The sequence below is a fragment of the Ictalurus furcatus genome, chromosome 3 (assembly GCF_023375685.1).
Source record: "Ictalurus furcatus strain D&B chromosome 3, Billie_1.0, whole genome shotgun sequence".
Classification (NCBI taxonomy): Eukaryota; Metazoa; Chordata; class Actinopteri; order Siluriformes; family Ictaluridae; genus Ictalurus; species Ictalurus furcatus.
In genome coordinates this window covers 768266-783642 of record NC_071257.1, presented here as the reverse complement: position 1 = coordinate 783642, position 15377 = coordinate 768266, and the positions used below count along the sequence as shown (strand labels likewise).

Here is a 15377-nt window from a genome sequence, read left to right as displayed (position 1 = left end):
TATTTATTTGCAAATGCAAACACTTGTCGTTAATAAATAATACTATAAAATGTTCTGCGAGTACCATTTACAAGGGCAGAGGGAACACGAGGGCAGATGATGTGAAATACAGAGTCAAAATGTTTTTGATTCGAGCTACGATTCCTTTGATTCGCTACTGAGCAGCTACAACGTACAACCACAAACTGTAACAGAACGGGTTCATTTTTGGTGCGTGTAAGAAAAAAAAATCTTTTGATTAGTCCTACGTTTGCAAATCGATTCATCGGATTCACTTAAGAGTCGATTCGACTCGTTTGTGAATCACCTATCACAAACGAGTCACAGAGAAAAAAAAGCAATATGTACATCAACACAAGCATGATTTTTTTTAATATTGTTTTTTTTTCCTGGTTTTTTTTTTTTTTTTTTTTTTACAAAGTGGACAATTTTTCACATCAGACTGTTGGAGTGCAGAAGCGACAGTTAAGGCAGCTTTTTTTCACCTGCGAAAAGTTTGAACAAGGTTAAAAATCGCAATTTGTTTACATTTTTTTTGTAAGTAAGTAAGAATCGGTCGTTGCATAATTCTGGCTGTTGGTGATTTCTAGGTGAGGTCGAATAGAACGATTGTATGACGTCGGGTCTGCAGAACCCACGATGCCCCATAAATTTAGGATAAAACAGAGTCCAGACCTGATTAATCAATATAGTGCAATCACATCCAACCTTACGAATATGCAGAGCTCTCTCACGCTCACACACAAAAAAAAATCCAGTACGACATCCGAGACATGATTAGGCATGTGCCGACGTTACATTTTGTCTTTCGTGATAAGCGGCTAACGTTTTATCACGGCTCAAAATATTATTATTTCACTTTAAAAATGACTCGTTGCTTATAATAACAGCAGCAATGTTTAATGCTGACATTTTGTAACTGATCATGTAATATCCTGAATATTGTAATATATCCTGTAACTGATTATCGGCACATGCCTAGACGCAGTGAAAGCTTTACAGGGTAGATCTGCCCTTTCTCTGACTTGCCTTACTGTATGTGTGGCACATCACCAGGCTGTCTCGCTGATTACACAATACATTTCCTGAACGATTTGGGGAAAAATTCAAACCCAGATGTTATTCCACCTGTTGACTGACACGTTGGCACCTGCAGCGTGAGACCGGCTTTTTGGCTTTTAAACACAATTAGGTTGGTAAAAAAAATAGTTTCGTGGCCTCTGTGTGAACTCGGTTCCGAGTCAGGAGAAAAAAACTAAACTTTTGTATAGTATGCATCATTTTTGGTTACAGTTTAAACGAGCGTACGCTCTCGACAATAAGTCAAGTATAGGACTCATCTCCTAATAAAAAGTTGCATCAATTTTCCAGATCATTAGCGTCTAATCTAAAATGGCACTTCATGTTGTCTGATAATATTTTGGCCCGTTAGCGATGCCGCGATCTCTGTGCTTATGAGAACGTTCTGGTCCCCACAAGTTCAGTTCTACCAGAAAACGTGTGTGTGGAGGCGAATGACAACCGTGTACCTCCGTTCGAAAATAAATAAATAAGTAAATATCCAATGCAACTGCACGTTCATCTTAGAAGTAAGGATGGAGGGACAGAAAGACAGTGTCTAAAATGGCACTTCACACCCGTCCTGTTGGTTTAAACACAATTTATTGTATTTCAGTTCAGATTACTGTTTCATATTTGCTAAATCAGGCTACACGGAGTCCACGGTTGGTTGTTGGTTGTTTACAATGTCTTCTTGTAAACGTTGCTGATTTTTTTTTTTTGCCATGGGAAAAAAGCACCAGATTCTCTAACTGTACTTTTGTTTTTTGAGCTGCTACAGTCTTGCAAACTTAACCAAACCTAACACATGCAAACGTGGTTAACTTATAGCACGACGCCCATTGACGACTTTCCCTCGTGGACCCGGCTTTAGACAATCAGGCTATAATTAATCTCCAAACAAGTGGACGTACAGTAAAAGCGTAAACGTTTCTGGCTCCTAATCGGTACGTTTTTCAAAGAAAAACTTTCTTGCGTAGCCGAAATCCAAACTGCCTAAACAGGCTCGTTGTCTTGGTAACAAGATCCAACAACAGAGTCGAACAACGGACAAATCCAGGATCGTGTCAAATCGACGACGATCCAATCCAGCTGATTTAGTCCCCATGTACGAAGAACGGGTCCAGGGTTAATGGTGCGGTGTTACCATGGCGAACTAACCTGTTCAGAAGTGAACCACTTTGTAAGACAGAAAATCCAGGCTAAGATCGAAGATACTGTACTGGAGCTAGCTAGCAGTAAGACATGCATTCAGATTTGAGACAGAATTCTGTTTCATGGGAGCATATTAGCACTGGTTTGAAAACCTTGGCACCGTTTATAGGTGTAAACGCTGTTAAGACAACAGTATTGTTATTTTTTTATTTCAGTTGGACGGGTTTTGGGCATTCTATGTAATTTATGAGCATAAAGCCACAGAAAGGACGTAAGTGGCTTTTAACAACACAATAGAAGCGGTTTCTTATGTAACACACTTTGGTTTGTTTGGATTTGTCGATTAGCCCACAGTGCAGCAAATCTTTCCTTGAAGCCTTTTATTTTCTTGCTGTTCTTGCTTATCAAGGACAGCGCTCGCCGTTATAAAACACACACACACACACTTTTTTTTTGCTGGTGTCATTGTCTTGTCTGCATGAAACCACAGACACTACAGCGGGGTTCAGTTTCAGAGTTATATCTGTCCAGTCTGCATGAATCAGGTTACAACAGCAAGGTCACACACACACAAACACACACACACACAAACAAGATGGGGTCGGATGGAAAATATACAGTATTTCAGTTTTCAGCGTTATCCGAGAGGTGCTGGAGTGTTTGGGCGTGTATGTCTAGTAATTATGAGTGCAGATTTTTTGTGATTTTTTTTTTTTTACAGATCTGTAGTCAGTTTAGTAAAATGTTTCCCGGTAATGGATTTGGTGTACGGAATGAGAAAAGAAAGAAAAAAAAAAGGTGACGTAAATAGCGTGTGTCGGTTGGAGCGTTTTCGATGACGTCAAAAGAAAAGTGAAAATTGATTTAAAAATCAGATTCATAATGAATATGTCTCTTTTTCAGAACTTCTTCGAGTTATGTAGTGAAAATGAACCTCGTATGAGAGAGTCGAGCTGTTTGTGTGTGTTTTTGTATTCCTGTTAACAGCATCCCATTCACACACTAACCTCATGAGGACCAGAGAAAAAGTTCTGTCCAACGTAAGGGGAAATGCATTGAGACTGTAAAAAGTTCTGTGGTTTGGAAACTACTCTGTATGTGTGTGTGTGTGTGTGTGTGTGTGTGGCTTGTGAGATTTATATATGTGTCTCAGTTTTATCTCAAAGTGAATCCTCATTATCATTATTGTGCTTATGAGAACCTTTCGGTCCCCACAAGTTCAGTTCTACCGGAAAACGTGTGTGTAGGTGAAATACTACCGTGTACCTCCTTTCACAAAAAAGAAAAGAAAAGAAAAGAACAAGCCAGTGCAACTCCACAGTCACCTTACAAGTAAGGATGGAGGGACAGAAAGAAAATGGAAGAAGAAAAAAAAGTGCTTGAAAAAGATTTCGGATTAAACCAAACATAGAAATTACAGAAGAAGACGCTGCGCTGCTGAGAGAGAGGGAAAATCTGAAACGTAAACACCAAACCAGTTCAGGAACCCGAGCTCTTGGCTAAACGGGAGATGATATTTTAGTGTGATGTTACAACGCAGTGCCGCCGGCTTGGGGAAAATCTCAGAACGACCTTGACTTTTTCTGACACCCCCAAAATGATATACGATTTCCTCTGCGAGTTCTCACATCGTTTCATGCCCCCTTTTTTGACAGCCATGTTTTTCTTTCGTAATGACTTAGGAAAACTAAACGGACTGAAATGCCTCAGGTTCTTGGCAAGACCTGAACCTCACACACACACACACACACACACACACACACACACACACAGTTCAGCCTTTTGAGTTATACTCTTACAGATCTAGAGATCGCCGTGTTGTAAGTTTAAATGTTAACTTTGCTGGTCTGTTTCTGCCAAACCACAGCATGTCTAATCCACACATTTGATCAACCTGAGGAACCAGAAAACAAAAATGTCTGCTTGGGATGGGCAAAATCATGGCCACTCAACAAAACAGAGAGTAAGTGATAACAGGATAATAACTTATACGTGACACCAAAAAAAGGCAGACCTCAGTAAACCCGGACCTCTGCTCGGCCGTCACGCCGAACGGTTTAACCAGTGAGTGATCGATTGAGGTTGATTGCTGTGACTGAACTGAATATTAGATTTCAGCAACAGGCCTATGGATTCACATGGACTCGTTTGGCTAACATAAATAATGACATGATTTACCGAGCTATTCCCATAGAGTAGTAGAAGGGTGAAGACCGGAGTCCGGCACAGCTTGTTGATTCCCTGTTACAAAAGACACCCGACTGAACTCAATTATCAGGTTTAACAGAGAAATCACCACTATGCGGGACTCCAGCACACCCTGGAGCACCACTATGCATGTCTCATTTCATGCCCATATTGTAAAATAGTGATTGGCATGTACATCGATCTGCTTATCTCCGGGTTCAGGTTGGAGGCTGGATGCTGAGAGTCCTGGTTGAATTTTTCTGGTTGAACGTTTCTACCCTGTCGTCCATGCCTCAGTGAGAGTTACATTGCACATCCTTCCCTTTTAAACACCACTATAACTGGCAACCACCAAACTGTCTATAAATACTACTCTTCGTTAGCACTGCAATCGTTTCTTTATTTTACATTTTCATTCTATGTCCGTTTCTTTCTCATCCAGCAGGGGGAGTATTCTGGTGGCCAGAAAGGACATGTTGAAACATTTCAGTGTTTTGCTGGTGGTGCCAAAGAAAGAAGTAAAAAAAAAAACAAAAAAAGAGATGTCACAAAAGGATGTGACCACAGTGACCATTTTTCATTACTTTCTTGGCACTCTATCCATCTAAAGTGTCACACCACTGGCATCCCAGAGTTCCAGCTCTTTCTCTTTCTCCTCATATAGACAAACGCAGACTTGTCTTGTCTGAACACTGAAACTAAACAAAAAATACTTGTCTGTCATCTGTGGGCACATCTGAGTGGCAGGCCTCGCGTTTAAGGCCATGTTTAAGGCCCGCTTCCGGGCCTGTTCAGGAGCTGGTCCTGTCCATCTTTTGCATGTTTCACTGGCAGTCCACTGGACCTCTCATGATTGCTGTTTTGGCTTAATCACCCATGTTTTGGCCCTCTTTATGTACATTACAATCCTTAGCACTGCAGCGCTACACCAGTCCTGTAGAGGGAGACATGTCCGTGTAGATAGATTATTACCAAACAGTGATGAGAAACAGAGGAACGTGAAAAGTCGGAAGTTGAAAGGTCAATCGAAAAATTCGTCCCTCAAAGGAATCCAAAGGATCACTCTGTTCCGGGATGATGTCGGTAGGAAGTGCAATTATTTATCTATCCGAGACATGACCGAGCTTGTAGAGAAGGTTATGGAGGAGCAGAGGCAGGTGTTGACATGTTGGTTGGTGGACTGGTGGGATGTGCTGCAGTGCTGCGCTCTTGTCCCTTTGGTGAGATGTAAGTGTCTATCAGAGAGAGAGAGAGAGAGAGAGCAGAAAAAGAAAAATTAAACCATATTCTAGGAATCACACAATGGATTTTACAGTCTAATATTCAGCAGCCCCTTCCATACCAAATCTACGTCCAAGTTCAAAGGTAATTATGAAATTTCAGTGAAAGTTTTTGGACTGAACTGAAAATTCTGACCAACCACACTGGCACAATTAGAAATTTGCCACTTATTTCCTTTCCAATCGACCCCTGGTTGCCATTTTTGGCTTCCTACCGTTCTACTTTTCTACCACACAAGTTAAAAGTTAGCCTGAGATTAAAATCGACCAAAAATTATGAAGTGATTGACCTGCTAGCTTTCTCACTCTTCACTTGTTCTGATTGCGGATGCGCAAGCACCTCCTTTTCAACGGCGGCTCCATGTCTGCTGCCCCCGCTGCCGATAACGGAGCTTCCAAGCCGCACGGCAATATGGCCGCTGTCTTATCTGCTGGTTTTGGCACAGGCTGAATGACGCAGCCCGGTTTAGGCATGAGGGGCAAGGCGTATGCATGATCTGCTCCAGATGCAGCATCCTCTGCCTCTTGGGACTTTTCCTCTCCGGCACGCCCAGGTGCTACAGCCTGCTCGGATAAGGTTCTCTCAATGGCTGAGCAGCTGTTTTCCTTCAGGTCCTCTCCCTCAGTTGGCTCATCACAGATTGTGGCTGTCCTTCGGTTCATTTCCACAGAAGGGCGCTGTTCTGGAGGGGGTGTCCGGACTGTGGGTTCTAGTGGCTGCATATTGCAGCTGCCGTTGACGATCACATTACAAGGCGTACCAGTACCTGGCTCTGTCTTCTTCACGGAGATGCTGGCCAGGGGGGTAGAAAGGCTGCATGTGATTGGTTGAGATAGTAGAGGTGTAGCACTGCAGAATGAAGGGTCAGCACAAGGCAGAGTTATGTTGTTCAATGGGCTTTTAACCTCTGTGTCTCTGTCTTTTTGTGTGTCCTCTAATGGCCCTGTGCTGCAGTAATCTCTCTCGTTCACTTCACATTCACCCACTCTTGACACGCTAAGCCCAGTGGTTGTGGTTGATTCGGGCTCGGGCTTCACCTGAACGCATGGCATGGCTCTCTGGATCACTAGCTGCTGCCGTGAGCGCCGGTTTGTCGTCAAGTCAATTATTCCGTTTGCTGGTGCTTCTGTAGGAGATCCTGGATGTGATAAACTGGAACTTCCAGCGCTTTCTGTTTTAATCAAGCTCATACTGTGCCGTTCCATCTGGCTGGAAATGCCTGGAGAAAGCACGTCTGAGCTGGAGGAATTTTGCTTATGAGCTCCACCTTCTCCTCTTGATGAACTGGGAGAGAAAGACGAGTCCTGCGAGTCACTGTGCTCACCAGAAACGTCCGGAAGCATCCCGTCATTCCCGGAGCGATCGCCTGATGCCTTTGGACTGATTGGGATAGGAATAGGGATGGGAATCGGCACTGGTAATGGCACAATTACGGGATACGGCACTAAGAGCATCGGAGGGGGTACTAACGGTGCCAGTGACGGCATGCCAAAGTTCATCATAGGTGGCCCTGGAATGGGCCCAGGTGGCATGAAGTTAAACGGAGGGAAGGGAAGTCCAGGAATGTGTGTACCTGGATGAGGGGGCATTATTCCGGGAGGGTTACCCGGCAAGGTGGCGGTCGAAGAAGGGTGGATATGGGGTGAAAGTAGGGGTCGGTGCATGGGACTAGATGGAGGACCCAAGGTCCGAGGTGGAGGAGGTGGCCCGATTCCAGGAATCATGGGATTAGGAAGGGGACTGTTGCGGCCAGGAGGACGTAGGAAGGGAGGGCGGATTTGTTGCATCATCTGATGTTCCATAAAGAAGGGCAGAGGCACCGGACCACGGGGCGTCATGACCATTGGAGGACTTCCATTGGGCACCACACCCATTGGAGGGTGAATTCCAGGGGCAGGGGGTGGTGGCAGAGGTGGTGGTGGTGGGTGCAATGTTGGACTCTCATGTGGCCTTGGCGTTGGGATTTTAACCAAAGATGATGATGATGAAGACGCTGAACCTGCGGCGCTGGAATCAGAGGGTGATGCAGATGCTGATCCCGAGTGTCCGGCCCCGGATGTTGTCGCCCCTGGCGATGGTGCCTTGCGGGGCCTTAGTTCACTCAAAGGTGCGTTCCAAGAATCAGGGGTCAGAAGTTGGACCCCGGGGTTTACTTCCGTTTTTCCGTCTCCGGCCGGATAAACGGGGTTACACAGTCCAGCAGGCAGAGCCGCCTGGGTTTCTTTATAAAAGATGTCCATCTTGTACTGGTTGAGACACTTAGCGCTGCAAAACTGGAGTCTCCTCTCACCCGAGCCAAAATCCAGATACTCTTTAGTGTGGCGGATGTGCTTGCACCAGTCACACACCTGGAAAACACAAAGCACATAAAACATACAACATGTAAATGTTTTAGGTCAGCAAGATTAGCAGAGCATCAGGAAGTGCTACAAAGTTACTGAATAAATAATTCAAGAGTTGGGCTCAGTACTTAGACTTGTATGCATGTGTGCGTTTAAAAAAAAAACACTCTAGGTTGAGAAACATGAACATTTAGCCATAAAATCTTAACATCAGCTTAAGTTAGTGCACATCTGTTTCATCCAAACACCAAATGTCCATTTTCCTGTTGTGGGGAAACATCTTTCGCACTACATTTCTCTCTCTCTCTCCGTCTCTCTCTCTCTCACACACACACACACACACACACACACACACACACACACACACACACACACACACACACACGCACACACAGTCACTGCTTGTCACAGTCAGTCGCCTCTGGCAGAGCTGCAGGGTCAAACACAGACAGTCTTGACTAAAAGGTTTTCCCTTCAAGGAACAATTGTGTGTGTATGTGTGTGTGTGTGTGTGTGTGTGTGTGTGTGCATAAATACACAAAAAACAAGTAGATGTGTATTCAAGGTGACACTAACGGAATGTGACAAGGACATGTCTGAAAAAAAGACCTGTGTGTGTGTGTGTGTGTATGTGTGTGTGTCTGCTGTCTGTCTCTCCTCATGAGAACTGCTCAGGTTGACAGGTGCATTGCAGACTCACAGATTTGCCGCGGGCCTATCGAGATGATTACCGAACAATCCGAGTCTCACAGGAAGTAATAAGCGGATTAATCAGCTGTCGGTTCAGTCAATGACAATGACATATACACTGTCTTTCCCTCTCCTTGTCTCTCTCAAGCATACACACACACACACACACACACACACACACTTGTGAAGAATATTTCCTTACATACACTCTCTTTCTTTTTTACACACACATACACATACACAATAGAGACAGCCCTGACCTACATTAAAATAACACAAGGCCTTCACACACACACACACACACACACACACACTCCTAACACTCTTCACAGATCACTAAACACACAGCCAGGGTGCCATGTTGCGTTTCTAGTAGTTTGTCAGACAAAAAAATGGCCTTTAAATAAATCTACGTACTTTTACGATTGTATTTAAATACAAGTTCTGCTTTCTTAGATATCCTGTTAAGCTAATTCATGTTAGCCAGCTATCTTGTGTTTGATTTAAATACTATGAACATAAATATATAATTTACAATCCTGTCAGAAAGTCTGTGTGTTTAGCTGGCTAGCTAGCGTTAGCAGTGAACAGAATGAACAATGATTAAAATTATTTTAAAGGCTTCTTTAAAATCCTGACAGCTTAGCTCATGTTAGCTATCTAGCAAAATTCTGTCAGGAATCCCCTCAGATTAGATTGTGTTAACTAATATTATTCTGAAACTTTATATGACCAGTCAAGTTAGCACATTCAAGCTTGCTGGCTAATGCGATGATTCTGGATTTAAAAATCCTGTCAGGAATTCAGTGAGATTAGCTGATGTTAGCTTGCGTAACCTGTGAAGATAATAAACGAGGGAGAATTTGACGTTAGATTCCTGTCAGAAATCCTTTTATTTTAGCTTATTTTAGCTCTGAAACTTTACGAATAAGACCAGTCATGTTAGCACATGTTAGCTTGCTGGCTTACCTCAGCAATGTAGACTGTAAACAATAATACATTTTTCATTTAAATGTCCTTTAAAACTAGCTAGCTAGCAGAACATATTAGCACATGTTCGCTTTTTGGCTAAAACCTTCAATGAAGTCTATAAACAATGATGAATCGGATCTAAAAATCATTTCAGGAATTCTGCGAGGACCTTGACTAGCTAGCTAGCGTCAGCAGTGAGGATTATGAACAATGATGAATTTTACTCACATTTTCCTCAGAAATCCTGTTAGGTTAATTCATATTAGCTAGCTGGAGAGCTTTAGCACTGAGGATTATGAACATTTATGAACAACATAAAAATCCTGTCAGAGATCCTATTAAGGTAGTGCGCGTTTGTTAGCTAGTTTAGCCTCACCAATAAAATTCCATTAGAAATTCTGTCAGGTTCATGTTAGCAATCTCAGGAGAGCTTTAGATAATGAAGATTATGTTTACATTTACAAGTAAAGACTTGTCAGTTAAACAAACAGAATTATGAACATCGATGAACCTGTATGATTAACCTTTGCTTGATAGCTGGCGGTACCAGTGAAGCTCATGGATATTTATGAACATAACTTTAAAATCCTGTCATCTAAGATCATACTAGCTAACTTGATAGCCTTAAGGCTGAAGATTATAAACATTTATGACAAATCCTGTCATATTAGCACGTTAGCTAGCCATTAGAGTAAGACTAAAATCCTGTCAAGTACCGCCATGACTGTCTGTGTTTGATGACATCATCTTGTCACTTCGCTTCACAACTTGGCTAACATTTGTGAACCGTCTTGATGCAGTGAAGTAAGTGTGTGTGTGTGTGTGTGTGTGTGTGTTGAATTATAGACAAGCGTTAATTTCCCCTCGTTTATACAGCAGCACAGATGGAGAGCACTTAACGAGTCACTGCTCTGAGCGGGACATTTCACTGCACATTACGCTAATGGAGTCCCTCACTCCGCCTTCTCTCTCTCTCTCTCTTCCTTATTTTATACATTGCCTTCATTCATACATTATTCTACCCTTTCACTTCCCTTCTCTCTTCTTCTCTCCCTTTTTCTCTCACATTCTTCCTCTCTTTCTTCTCTCTCTACTGCTGTCCTCATTCCTTCTCCTTTTCTCACTCCCCTTCTTCTCTCCATGTTTCTTTTTTCTTTATCCCTCACTTGCTCCTTTCTATCTTCATTTTCTCTTCCTCCTTATTTTGTCGGTCTCTATTCGTTTTTCTCTCCCTTTATTCCTCTCATTTCCTCCGGCCCCACATCTTCCATCGCTCTACTTCCCCTTCTTTCTTTCCCGTACTCATTTCCCCTCCCTCTTTTTCTGTTTGACCCTTTCCCTCTATCCATTTTTCTCCAATCTCTGTCCTCCTCCTTTTCACCATCCTTATTCCCCTTTTCTCGTTCCTGCTTCCCTCTTTCTATCTATCTCTCTCCTTTCCATCGTTAATTTTTACCCCCCCCTTCTTCTTTTCTCCATAATGTCTCTATTTCTTCTCCTCTTCTCCTCCTTCTTTTTCTCGCCTTCCCCCTTTCTTCCTCGTTCTCCTTCATTATTTTAACTCCTTCTCCATCATTCTGTCCGCCTTATTCGTCTATCTCTCTACCGTTGTCTCCATCTCTCTTTTTATCTCCACTCCCTTTTCTCTTTCCCTCCATCTCTCCATCTCTCCTTTTCTTTTCTCTCCTCACTCAATCTTTATCTTATTACTTTGTCTACTCTCTTTCTCCCTCTCTTTTACCTTCCTTTCTCCCCTATCGTTCCTCACTTTTTCTCCTTTTTTGTCCTTCTCTCTTTCCCTCTTTCTCCCTATTTTTCTCCACTTTTTCATGTATATCTCCCTTTCGCGCTTCCCTTCTCTTCCTCCTTATTTTATCTTTCCCTATCCTTTTTTCCTCCCTTTTCCTTTCCGTTCATTCCAGTTATCTCTTTATCCCTACACCTTCTTTCGTTCTAATTCCCATTTCTTCTCTCTTACTACTTTTCTGTCTTTACTTTCTATTTACCCCCCCTCCCCCCTCTCTCTCTTTCTGTAATTACAGTCATTTATTTTGTGCTTTTTCTCTTTCTGTAATTACCTCGGACATTAGCGCCTCTGGTTTACATCTCAACTCGTCTCCCGCGTCTCCTTCACCTCTGACCCCTGACTGAGTCAGCCATTAACACACACACACACACACACACACACACACACACAGTCTGATACAGTACAATGCAATGCAGAATGACAATGCTAAAATAAAACATGAATAAATGGAGTGATGTTAAAGAAGATGTGATTCTGCAAGTTTTAAAGGAATACTCTGTTTTTCACTCTCATCTGTGTGTGTGTGTGTGTGTGTGCGTGCGTGTGTGTGTGTGTGTAACATTACCATGGACAAGAATTTGGCCTGCACTGTAAAACTGCATTTCTGTAGCACATCTGAATAAAATCTTTAAATAAAGGTGTCTGTTGATGTTGAGTTCTGGGTTCTGATTGGTCAGAAGGTGGTGATTCATTTTCTCTGACAGTGGCGCAGCTGCCAATCACAGCTGTATATCAATGCGCTCGTTCTAATACGTCATCGTTTCTATAGCAACAGCTCACTCACATTGAGGTGTATGGCTGGCGCTCCACGTAAACGGATTGAAAAAGGTGTGTAATGGTGGGTCTGGTGAAGTTTTCCGTGAGGAGATGTTTATTTAACGTTTAACATTAATGTTATTTAACGTCTACAGGGACGGAGGAGTTTATGCTTTCCAGAATAAGAAAAATGAACTGGCGAGGGAGCGAATGTTTATAGCTGCTATAACGTACGCGAGAACTTGTTTTGTAAACATTAAATGGAACTATAAACAGATCAGACGTATTGTCTTTGTCTTATCTTTCCTTAATTCCTTAATTCAAATAAAACTGTAAACTTTATTAGGAGCAAATCTTCCCTTAATGATAAGAACACATGAACATTTCTTTCTTTCATTTATTCTTATTTTCTCCTTTTTATTAATTTCGTCTTTCTTTCTTTCCAGTTATCTGTATTTCTGTCTTGTTTCTTTGTTTCAATTCTCCTTCTTTCTTCTTTTATTTTTGTTATCTTTTCCATTTTGTCTCTCCATTCTGTTTTTTTTTTGCTATCTTTCTTACTTTCTTTCATATTATTCCTTTTTCTTTCTTTCATATTTTTTCCTTTCTTTCATATTTTTCCTTTTTTAAATAAATTTTTCTTTCTTTCTTTTTTGCTTTCTTTCATATTTTTCCTTTTTTAAATAAATTTTTCTTTCTTTCTTTTTTCCTTTCTTTCATATTTTTCTTTTTTTAAATAAATTTTTTTCTTTCTTTTTTCCTTTCTTTCATGTTTTTCCTTTTCATTATTTTCTTACTTTCTTTCATTCATATTTTTTCCTTTTTCTTTCTTTCTTTTTTCCTTTCTTTCATATTTTTCCTTTTTCTTTCTTTCTTTTTTCTTTTTTCCTTTCTTTCATATTTTTCCTTTTTCTTTCTTTCTTTTTTCCTTTCTTTCATATTATTCCTTTTCATTATTTTCTTACTTTCTTTCATTCATATTTTTTCCCTTTTCTTCTGTTCTTTTTTTCTTTCTTTCCAGTTTTCTCTTTTTCATTCTTGTTTTTTGCGTGTTTCGTTTCTCCTTCTTCGTTCTTTTATTTGTTTGTATTAGTTCAAAAGTACATGTCCTTCTTTAACACATAAAGAATGTATTTGTAAATGTTGGTAAATCTCTGCGGTACTTTGGGGTAGTACCAGCCACTCCTCTTCATCACCCCATCCCGGCACTGATGAGTTTCCTACAACAGCATGCCAGGTAATCTTTTATTTTCATTTTATTTGATTTGATTCTTTTTTTGTCCATGGTAATCACACGCATCACTACAGGATACGCTGAAAAACGTTGGAGTATTCCTTTAAGTGTTCGTGCTGCTGATGTTTCCATCCATAATGAATTTTATACAACTGAAATCCTGTGTGGAGGAGAAGAAGAACGTAAATAAACGTCTGAAGCGTGGAATATGACGTGTGGATAAAAAGTAGATGCGATAAAGAAAACTGAGGGGAAGTGCGAGTGTGTGTAACGACTTCTTTATCACGAAATGAAGCAGTGACACTCACAAGTGTGTATTTATAACGGTACTGGAACACTGTGTGTGTGTGTGTGTGTGTGTGTGTGTGTGTGTGTGTGATTTACTGGGGCTCTTTTTAATGACGGAAAAGCACACAGGTAAAGTTTTGGATGGAAACACACGTACACACACTTCAGGCAAAATCACATCTCCTGTCCACTTCCTGTCTAACACACTCCGCACTGGTGGTGTTTAAATGTCTTACAAGCGCATCGCTGTGTGTCTTGAGGACAAGTCTGGGCGTGTCTTTGCTGTGCTGCGTGGAGGCCTCCTCCTCTCTGGCCTACAGGAGAGACACAACGACCCTTATACGCATGGACACAAAACACACACACACACACACACACACACACACAGCAGAGAACGGGAGGAAAAGAAGAGCGAGATGGGATGCGTGGATGGAGTGAAAGTTAGAGCGGTGGCATGCACTCACCTGCAGAGAAAGTGTGTGTGTGTGTGTGCGCGTGCGTGAGTGAGAGAGTGAGAGCGTGAGAGAGAGAAGCGAGGTATTAAATAAGTCTAACATTTCATTTTGAGAGCGTGCAAAACATTTTAAGCGCTTTATGAGGACCAAATAGTCCCATAATTATAAGAACATATGAACATGTCTTTCTTTCTTTCTTCATGTCTTTCCTTTCTTTCTCTTTCTCTCCATTTCCTATATTTTCTACTTGGAAAAGACATTGTGGGACGTGTGTGTGTGTGTGTGTGTGTGTGTGTCTACTCCAAGGCCATGTACCTGTGCTCTACCCAGTTCATTATGCAAATGAAAGCAAGAAAAGCAACAATAAAAAATGAACTGTAATATGACATAACCAAAAGCTAATCAACAATAAGGACATTTTAAATCACTCGACGAAGCGTGAGGAGCAGGAACATGTGAGCTGGTCGGAGGAAAGCGCAGTCTGTCCGTGTTTGGCTAGTGTCGCTGTGATTGACAGCAGAGACAGAGTACGCCCCTCCCATTCAGACAACACGGACAATTTTACTTTCAGAGGTCGTTTCGGCATCGTCAGGATTCGAGCTCGTGATCTCCCTACGATAGGGCGACCGCCACTTGGGAGCTAGTCACTGCCATCACTAGCCACAACTGCTAGCCGATCCGGACGGTTGAGGGTTAAAACACGTTTCCTCTGATGTGTAACGCCGCCACATCTTTTCGAATTACTGCTCAAACAACATTACAGAAGCTAACGGACCTCCACGATCGGCTAACGTCTCCCGGAACTACAAGGGAGGGAAGATGAGCTTTTGGTTTTCTTTTAGGTTTCTAAATAAAAGCTTCGTTTTTGTTTCCAAAAAAGAAAAAAAAGAAAAAAAGGGGCTCCAGCCAAATATCAGATATTTCACGTCAAGATTTTCACATCTGCTCCGTATAAAAAGAAGAATTTAATGAAACACACGCAGATGTTCGTCTATACGTACAGTACACGCTTTACTCTGTGTCTCGTCCTTATTTCGCCCTGGTGCGGCTCCGACACTCTGGACCTGTGCCAACTCATTTACATATAGTACTAATGAGACCACACACACACAAACACACACACAAACACACACACACACACACACACACAC

At 41.9% G+C, this 15377-nt stretch overlaps 1 protein-coding gene across 4 annotated transcripts in view; it reads right to left on the bottom strand.

Moving 5' to 3' along the window:
- Positions 1 to 4782: 4782 nt before the first annotated feature.
- Positions 4783 to 15377, bottom strand: part of sobpa (sine oculis binding protein homolog (Drosophila) a) — a 40967-nt gene continuing 30372 nt past the window's right edge. For 3 of the 4 annotated variants that reach the window (XM_053620234.1, XM_053620237.1, XM_053620236.1), the window contains 4 exons: positions 14008 to 14085; positions 11765 to 11833; positions 5972 to 8030; positions 4783 to 5636 (listed from right to left, as the gene is read on the bottom strand). In XM_053620234.1, coding sequence (XP_053476209.1) covers positions 5991 to 8030; positions 11765 to 11833; positions 14008 to 14085 — 2187 coding nt within the window. In that variant the 3' untranslated portion in view covers positions 4783 to 5636; positions 5972 to 5990. The remainder of the gene's footprint in view (positions 5637 to 5971; positions 8031 to 11764; positions 11834 to 14007; positions 14086 to 15377) is intronic. The other variant, XM_053620235.1, reaches the window with a different exon arrangement.